Source organism: Spinacia oleracea, chromosome 4 (assembly GCF_020520425.1).
Source record: "Spinacia oleracea cultivar Varoflay chromosome 4, BTI_SOV_V1, whole genome shotgun sequence".
Classification (NCBI taxonomy): Eukaryota; Viridiplantae; Streptophyta; class Magnoliopsida; order Caryophyllales; family Amaranthaceae; genus Spinacia; species Spinacia oleracea.
The window spans coordinates 179458983-179468771 of record NC_079490.1 but is presented as its reverse complement, the minus strand read 5'-3'; the positions used below and the strand labels follow the sequence as shown (position 1 = coordinate 179468771).

The following is a 9789-nucleotide window of genomic DNA, read 5'->3' as shown; positions in this document are numbered from 1 at the left end:
CTAATAAATTAGGTTAATACTATTTTGCATGGATAATAGCACATTAAGCTCGGTATATATACATTATACATATATAGTGGGTCAACGGGATTAGTTCCGTTTTACAACCTGTGCATGTTGTAGGTACTTTGACTGTAAGAAATAATAATGAAATTACTCAAGACATAAAATAATGACACAATTTAATTCATCCTAATACATCATATAACGTACTTGAAAGGAAGAAATGAAAAAGAAAGCAATATATGTATAGTGTACATGAATCTTGTACCGACAAAGCAATGGATAAGAAGTAATAAGAACACACACTCTTTAAGTCTTAAATCCCAAGATGATGTAATGTATGTATATAAAGTATATTGTATCCTCTGGAAAGTAGAGTAATTTTATTGGTTCAATATATCAAAGTACAAAGCTGGTTTCTTCTTGGTTATCCCATACGATACCTAGCCAGCCACGAGAGCAACATTTATCACAGTCAAGAAAAAGCCATTGATCAACATTAACATGCAATGCTTTCATAGTCATTTGTGGAAGATAGATAGATAGATAGATAGATAGATAGATAGATAAATACCTCGATTACAGATGCCAAACGTAAAAGTGTTGCTTCACTCCATGGACGCCCTATAAGTTGTAAGCCAATCGGTAGTCCCTGCTTGTCATAACCAATCTGAAGAAATACAAAGATTCATTTACCACTTTTGCTTTCAAACTAGAATATAAATCAGTTTCAGTAGTCATCATATTTAATCATCCAATAAATCAAAATAGATGACCCACCGGAATGGAAATGGCTGGGAGGCCAAGAAGATTTGCACCCACAATAAAGCGCATTAGATAACCTGTTATTAGCAACCAACTTTCCACAATTAATTAGATAAGATTGGTAGGGTAGAAATTTGTATTGTAAACTACAAGTGCACTCTCTCTACTCTAGCTATGAAATGAATAATGATGACCTGAAACCACCAAGTTTGTCTCTCCGGATTTAAGAGCGCTGGCGGGTATAAGTGGTGCTGTCATGCTGTTCATTCAAAGACAAAAGAACAATGAAACATTTTAACATATGACTAACATTTTCGTTGGCATCAAAAGTAGCCTTGAGAGTAATTTGATCCCAACTATCTCATCTCTGCAATTATTTGTTGAAAAACGTACCCGGTGGTTGGTGTCACAATGACGTCCGCCTTCTTGAAGGCCTGCATGTGGTAGTTCATCATCCTTCGCCTTCAGTAAACCCAGTTAGTAACACAGTCATAAATACATATCATACAGCTCAATACCCAAGTTTAGGAATCACAAGGGAACGAAATCACTTATATAAGATCCTAATTTCACATTATTCCCTCACCTAATCTGCTGGGCTGCAATGTAGTCTGTAGCTGAAAGTGAACGGAAAAGCGCCAAATTTGTGCGGGTATCATATGTCAACTTTGAACCTCTCCTACAGAAATAAGAGAGAAACATTGCACTTTCTGTACCAAAATTAATGACATTTAAAAGGAAAATAACGTACCCTTCTTCGCAATATGGATTTAGTGAGCATAGGCCTTCAGATCCAATTGAAACTACATGTGCAGTGCGCATCTCATTCAGCTCGGGGATAGTAATTTCCACTGTCTTGTAAATACAAACAGAAAATCTCACTCAGTATATTCTACGCTAACCTTGTCAACGTATTTTGGGGGGCTGGGAGAGCAAATAAACACTTACAACACAGTATTAGAGTATGTTTTAAGGAACAAGTCATTTACTTGGCAATTATAGGTTTCTGAAAGCCAGTTCAAAGCATCCTCGCACTTCTGAGAGATTTCTGGGGAATACACATCGTTGAACCACTGCACCACAATATCAGCCTCATAATGTTTCAAATCCAATATGTAAGCATACCACTGTGAAAGTAATCATCAAATCACCTCTGTATACTTCCCAAGTCGCAATGACCCTACAGTACTGAGTCGGGCTTCAGATCTCAGATTGGGTAAGCAAGGTGGTGACTGGAAAGCAGTCCACAGATATATATATATCAGTTCATGTGTGGCAATAGCTTGCTTATACCTTCCAGTATTTTAGAAGATAACCAACCGAAAGGGAGGCGAAATAACTTACAGGTTTCAGGCTAATTCTATCAGCAGGTGAGGAACCCAGTATCGCTGCATACCTATAGAAACACAATGGACCAAGTGAGATCATTCAAGAGGTTTCAGGTCAAGCATTGAAGAAATAAGCTTATCCAGTGACAGAGGGGAAATAGTAATAGGATTTGTATATACTACTTTAGTTTATTTTAGTTATTGAAGAAACAGTGAAATTTAAACAGAAATAAGACATTAAGATCTTGATAAGCCTTCCTAATGAATGCGTATGATGGAGCTCAAAAGGAAATAGAACCACAAACCTAGCAAGCAAGAAAAGAATGGCTATTACAATTCTCAATCCCGGAGCCAAAGAGTTGGAATGCTGATTTGTAAGATGCTGTACGCATTAAACTAGCAGATGCCAGATATACATCAAGAACATTGCTAGCAATTTGTAACCAGCAGAGACAGATAATATTCCTGATATATATCTTGAGGTTATTGGCTTTGGTTGATAGTTTCATAGCTCTAGAGTTGTCAAACCCATACTATTGAACACAATTATGTGTAGAAGTATCAGATAAGGTGAGGTAGAAGAAAAAGAGAGGACAGGAGATAAAATTTGGGTTAGTTGGAAAGAAAAAAGGCACAGAAATTCCCAAAGGGGAGGTCAATAAAGAGAAAAAGGGCTATTCTTTTGTGAATTTTCAATGCTGAAACATTCATTCGACTAACGTGGAAGTATAAGTTATGAGCAGCCTAAAAACAAAACAAAACAAAACAAAACCTGTTAAAGGTCTTGCTTGGGCATTAATCTAAAATCTTGATCATCCCAACATTACTGTTCTAGATCCAAGCATCGAACAAAGTACTGAGAGTACTAAATTAGCAGGAGACTTACCAAAAACATATTCAATTACAAGTGAATTCAATACTTCAATCAAACTAAACTACTTGTACACTCAGAAAATTATACTGTATTGTAGGATCCTGCTTGTAGAATCTTACCCACGCCTACTAGGATAATGCAGAAAATTATCATTCACTATTATAAAAAGTAGCCACTGCCATATGAACATATTAAAGATAGTCAAACAAACAACAGCAACACAGAAATAGCAAATTCAGTTGTTTCAGTTAACAGATGCTGGCATAATAGGAAGGAACTTAGAGAATAAATCATGGATAACATGGTTATATCAATTACTTACACAAGCATAACATCCTCAACTGATGATGCCATTGGGCCAGAAATTTCCACAGTCCCTGAACCACACAATGACCTGGCAACATAAAATTTATGAAAGACCAAAAGTTACAGAGATCATTCAAATATTTTTCCGCTTCTCCCCCTTTAAATGCTTATCATATTCTCTTTCAGATTATAAATTTGACACTTAATTACTCTTAAGCTAGATAGATAAAAGTAACACAAATTCTTATTTAAATATTGCATGGCAAAGTAAAAGTTAACTCAAAATGCTTAAAGTTACCCCGGTATAATGTAAAAGTTATCTATTTTTTAGTGATAAATTTTTTCTCTATAATTACAATTATCCTTTCAAAATCACTAATAATGTATAAAGGTAACCATGTACAACAACAACAACAAAGCCTTAGTCCCAAAATGATTTGGGGTCGGCATAAAGGTAACCATGTAACCCTTTAAAATGTTTATCCATCAATTTTCTTTTCACAATATATAAGTTAATCAAAACATGTTAAAGTTACCAAAAATTGTGTAAAAGGTTACCCGAATGTACAATAAATTTATTGTACACCTGATGCGTGCAACACCTTTTGTAAAAGTAAAAGAACCATATGGCATGGTTAAAATGTACTTTATTGGTTATTATTTGTATTTTTTATCAATATAACTTCAGAGAAATTCATAGTCATAGTTTGACCTCGGTAACTGAAAACAAATACGAAGTATCTAGAAATAGAGGGAGTAGAATCAATAATGCAGTGATTACCCTCTCATATCAGTTCTTCCATATGTCGTTTTCAAGCCCACTACCCCGCAGAGGGATGAAGGAATGCGAATTGATCCTAAAGTTCACAAATATATTTTGTCAAAGTTCCCAAGGTAATATCTCACAGCTGAAAGAGAAATTAAGCATTCAGTGAGATATGTTTATAATAACCTCCACCATCTGTCCCAAGAGAAGCTGAACATAGTCCAGAAGCTACAAGTGCAGCTGGGCCTGATGAAGATCCACCAGTGTACCTATCATGTGCGTGTGGATTTCTTGTTGTTCTGGATAGAACAAAACAACACATCTTTGAATCAAATAAAAAAAAAATTAAAAAGAGAGATTTTATATTGACATGCATATGTGACTTGAATCCTCCGATCACGAAAACATAAGAACAGCTTTCAACATAGGGGAAACCAAAATGAAGAAGAACAAAGAATCTATTGTCTAATGAAGAAGAACCAAACAACTTCCACCCCAACAACCAAGATGGTCTGATTTTTGTTGAAAACTTTAAGATGCTCAGTTGCTGTATACTGACCTATCAAATATTAGCAGTCCTAAATGATGGAACCTATGTTGACAGTTTGACAAGCTGGTTATGCACAATTTTTTTCTGTATAATGGAAACTAAAACTCACCCATAATTAGCATTGTTTCCAGTTGTCCCAAGACCAAATTCATGCATGTTTGCCTTCCCAATCAAAATTACACCACAACTGCGCAGCCTGGAAACAGAAACTGCATCCTTCTTTACAGGGCGAACTTCATGAAACCATGTTGTACCACCTATACCCAAAAAATATGCCGAGGATGAGTTTCATGATTGAAGACGCATAAGAAAACATTATGTTAGGACTATACCCTTAGTCGGATGAGGATAACAATCTATGTCATCCTTGATTGCCATAAAAATTCCATCCAAAACTGATATAGGATTTCCTGCAAAGTACATGCCAATGCCTCAGCTACCCCTTAAAACTATAGTTAAATTCTAATTTGTCAAAGAAATGTATAATGAAAAGTCAACATTACAGGACCATTACCTTCTTCAAATCTTTGAGTTGAAGCAGCTGCCTGCTTCCTTATATCCTCAGCATCACAGGAAACTAGTAATGGGGTAGTGGGATTTGCATTATCAAACTCCTCCAAGAACGAGATTATTTTCTCAGCAACCTGGATTCTTGAATGGTGGTTTTTATGTCAAGGAATCATATAATAATGGAAGGCAAAAAATGAAAGAGTTTCTGTAATCCGCATAGGTAACAGACCATGGATGGGGTTGCAAGCCTGGCACGATAAGCATATGAAAAATCACGGATCTGCCAATAACGAAATGATGTTTCTAAATCATCATCCCAACAGCCTGCAGGGTCGTATTCCGGGAGACACTTCAGGGCTTCTGCTACACGATCCTCGGGGGAGCCAGTTTCTTCAATAACAGTAACATCTTGCTCCATTTCTAAAAGATACAAATCAAACTTGCTATTATAAGGTTCTCACATACTCTAATGGATAAATGACAAGTATCATAAATTTATGGTGTATCACATGCACAGTCCTGTTTTACTAGTTCAGAGGGGGTCTGCATTTCATTGTTCCGATGGGTAGGGGGGGGGGGGGGGACAATAATTAGCTACTAATTATTAAATAGAGCTTTGCCAAGGATGTCAACAATAAATTTCACAATTCACTTATTGCCTTCATATAGTTTCATTGGTTGACTCCGCATCTGTAAGCTAACTTTCAGTTGTGATACGAGACATTGCTTCTTGACATAAAGAAACAGATAATTATACATTTATTTATCTAAAGCAATGAGATTAAAAGATATCAGGTAACTGATTACCCATTACCGCAGGCCAATTCTGTAGCTAACGTTCTGGATGAAAATGGTAAAACTAGGATAAATACTTCTTATAAAGAAGATAGGGGAGCACATGAGAAAGAAACTGCAAATTAACTGTAGAGCAGAAGAAATAACCTTGGGGAGGGAACTCGGGTTTATACATGGGACTTTCTGGAATGACAGTATTCTTCAGTAGCTGTTTGTTATAAAAGATGTTGTTACCATACTTGGATTTTAAAGCTGTCAAGCAAGCAAGTTATACAGGTCTATATGTATGAGTAACAAGAAAACAAACCTCAACCATATTATTTTGCTTTCTCAGGTATGAAATAATAAGAGGACCTATGACAGGAGCTTCAGCCATGGTAACAAATAATCCCAGTACTGCTCCCGTGATATGTGGAGCTGTAAGCCAGAAAAAAAAGATTTAGGGTATGTTTGTTTCAACTTATAATAACTTATTTTAACTTATTTTAAATAAGTTCACAAAATAAGTTCAGATACAGCAAAAATAAAAAAAAACTAAGTCAACTTAACACACAAAAAAGTTCTTTTCAGCAAAAATAAGTTCATATAAGTTAATTTAAGTCAAATTCAGGTGAACCCAGCCTTAACGTGTAAGCATCTAGGCTGCTAGAGAAGCTTTAGTTTTCATCATTTTATCAAGCTAGAACAGCTTTTTGCAACCATGGCACGTCAAGAACCGTCATAGAAAAATTCGAAAAACAAGAAAATCATGATATATGCCAAGCACAAACTCTAGAAACATGATTTTTCAGCTCTTTGTACAATGAAGGATTTTAAGTACTCCGGACTTTGTAAAACTCCAATCTCTAGGAACTCTTTCTTGGGTGCTAATGTCCAGCCAAAAAACATGAGGATGCATGCCTTTATTGTTTATATAGATACTATTAGATCATGGGTTTATGAAGAACTATAAGTTTATTCCATTACATAAAGGTCGTATTATGAAGAACTTTCAATTTGTTGTCCTGTAAAAACATCTTTGTAATCACCAAAGAGTACAATGCTTAGAATCTATCATTTCTTCACAGCCTCATCTCTTACAAAATAAGAAAAATTATGCTCTGCTACTGATTAGATAATATTGATTCCCCATGATATAAATTTTTTAAAACCAGATACCCAAAAATTGGGCTCAATCCACCAATACTTCTTTCCACTAGTTAAGAAAATTCATACAGACCAATACACATTGTATGGGGAATTGAAATACTGCACAAGGGAAACTTGGATCCACCCCCCTTAGGCCTATCCCCTCTCCCATGATCTGTGATCCAACGCCACAAAGTTGTTCGGGCGGGTTTGGAGACAGATCATGAGTTCATTCATGACATTCTACTGCAGAGAAACAATTACGAATTATGTACATAAGTTCAGCAAAAATAAGTTTTTTTCAGTCAATTTAACGAACATGGTCACATGCACACGCTGTCGGTGCAGCACAAACACACACACACAAAAGTAGCTCATTGTCAATCCAGGAAGTCTGATGAAACTCTATTGTAAAATAACACCCTCCTGCCATCTTTTTTTTTTCTTCTTCTGAATATTAACCAGCTATTATCAAGAATATGTGCATCCTCCCTTCTTAGACCCTCCAACACCAAATTACAAATCACTGACATTAACATCAGATAGCAGCAATTTAAGTTATGGAATATTATCAATTTGGGTACCGAACAATTTTGCTGGTTAGAAATGAAGAAAATGAAGTACAAAACTAACCTACAATTTGGTCATACTGATATTTTACTGTCGTCAAGTCAACTTCATCAGCAGGAATCAACACTTTCTTCTTCACCATTTTCCCTAAAAACAACAATTAACAAACAACCCACTTCATCAAAACATCTAATTTCCAAATGGGTATCTCAAAAATCAATTGAAATTTAGTCAAAAGATAAGGAACTTTTACACGAAAAAATAGCTACAAAGACTGCAAATTTACCTCAATAAAAAATTGGAGATCAGAAATCAAAGATTGAACTTATGTGGAGAATTGTACAAACCCTTATATAAAAGATGATGATAATGATGGTGCTGAAGTTGGAGCCTCAACAAACTTTTTAATTATCTGTGATTAATGATTATGGAAGAACTTGTTCGTCGTTTTCGGCAGATTAAATGCACTTTGGTCACCTTATTGGTGGGCAGTTATGAACTAGTATTATATCTCCATATTTAAGATAGATTTAATTTGTGCTGGTATTTGACAAAATCCTAATTTGTGGGACAATTGACAAACCAATTTTGTCAAGAAAGAGTCCAATCTCATTCACTGAGTCACTCACTATCATACTCTTTTTATTTCTTACTTGTAATTTGGAGGATTTCGTTTTAGGTAAGTAATCGGGTTTTCGGAAAAAACGTTTTTGTTAGGCACCTAATAACTCGTATAGTTGTATTCTATACACAAAAATATGTTTATAGTAAATGAAAAATGTTGAACAGGGTTTAGTCTAACAACTCCGCGTCAAATGCACAAAATATACTTATAACATGTGTTTTTAGGTTAAATGGTTTTTTACCACCTAAAAAATTTGGAAAATTTACAAAATGGATGAAAACTTTATGTGAATTAATGGGAAGTAAGGGAAAATGATAACTCATATGCATAAAAATCGTGGGAGAAGAGAAGGAAACAAAAAATATAGTCGGTGAAATGGATCCGCATAGCGTTTTCTTGCATTTTTTCGGTTAAGAGGTGGTAAAAAACAATTTTTATTTTATTTTTAGGTGATAAAAAACAACTTTTATTCTTTTAGGTGGTAAAATACAATTTGTCAATTTTTTTAGGTGGTAAAAAACAATTTAACCCTTTTTTTTGAGGGAAATTTATTTATTTATGACTATTTAACCGTTGTACCTTATTCTTTCACTTAGTGATAAGAAAATAAGAAATCCTCTTTTTTCCACTTTTACCTCCTCAATCTCGCTCTCATGCTAATTGTTTTGTTTTTTTTGTAATTTGGAGGATTCTTTTTAAGTAATAATTAAGTTTTTGGGGGAAAAAAATCATAGGCACCTAACCATCTCTTTATGCCATTCACTATCCTATGCATAAACATATATGTTATAGCAAATGAAATAAATGTTGAAATGGGTTAAGTCTAACAACTCCGTATCAAATGCACAAAATATTCCTATAATATAAGTTTAGGACCAGGTTTTAGTGAGAACCACGTCAGTAAAGAAAATGAGAACCAATTTCTCACATTAAAAGTAAAATAAAAATTTATTAAAGTAAATCGTATTAACTCAAAAGTAAATAACCAAAATGTAAACTTTTTATACTCCCTATGTTCTTGAATATTAGTCTCATTTGGAATCTTGACTCTATTCACAATTGAAAAAAATCTTCTAATTTCTTTCCAATACATACTTCAAAACATATTCATGCGAGATCTTATTTTGTTCGTCTTAATGTGTAGTTTAACAATATCGATTTTTTATATTTTTTTAACATTACGTTTAAATATTGATTTGAAACGAGTTGAAAAGTCAAAACATGACTAATATTTAAGAACGGGGAGAGTACTTATTTTTCTACTTGAAAGGAAAAAACACATTAATAAACATAAAGTATCAACATGGAAAACTAACATTTCAATCTTTTCATTAAAATGCAAAACTACTAAATGTAAATGAAATCAGTTAAAATAACACGTACGGAGTAATGAAATTTCATTTAAAGTGAAGAAATTGAAAACCAGCTTGAAAAGTTGCATAATTATGAAAATGCCATTAATAACATGAGAATCATTTGGACCATCCAATTTTTATGATCTAAGGGGCCAATTTGGTACCTATTCTCATTTTTGAGGTGTAGTTCTCACTGGATCCTTATTCTATGAGT

At 34.3% G+C, this 9789-nt stretch overlaps 1 protein-coding gene across 1 annotated transcript; it reads right to left on the bottom strand.

The window, feature by feature from the left end:
• Positions 1 to 133: 133 nt before the first annotated feature.
• Positions 134 to 8245, bottom strand: LOC110787998 (fatty acid amide hydrolase). The gene is made up of 21 exons (XM_021992629.2): positions 7882 to 8245; positions 7659 to 7742; positions 6205 to 6314; positions 6045 to 6105; positions 5332 to 5522; positions 5107 to 5236; positions 4925 to 5002; positions 4702 to 4849; positions 4229 to 4341; positions 4058 to 4133; positions 3293 to 3364; positions 2113 to 2164; positions 1920 to 2000; positions 1758 to 1841; positions 1520 to 1623; positions 1355 to 1447; positions 1162 to 1230; positions 963 to 1027; positions 784 to 845; positions 578 to 673; positions 134 to 446 (listed from the first exon to the last, which is right to left on the bottom strand). The coding sequence occupies exons 2-21, from the start codon at positions 7735 to 7737 to the stop codon at positions 387 to 389; spliced, it is 1824 nt and encodes a 607-aa protein (XP_021848321.1). The 5' UTR covers positions 7738 to 7742; positions 7882 to 8245; the 3' UTR covers positions 134 to 386.
• Positions 8246 to 9789: the final 1544 nt, after the last annotated feature.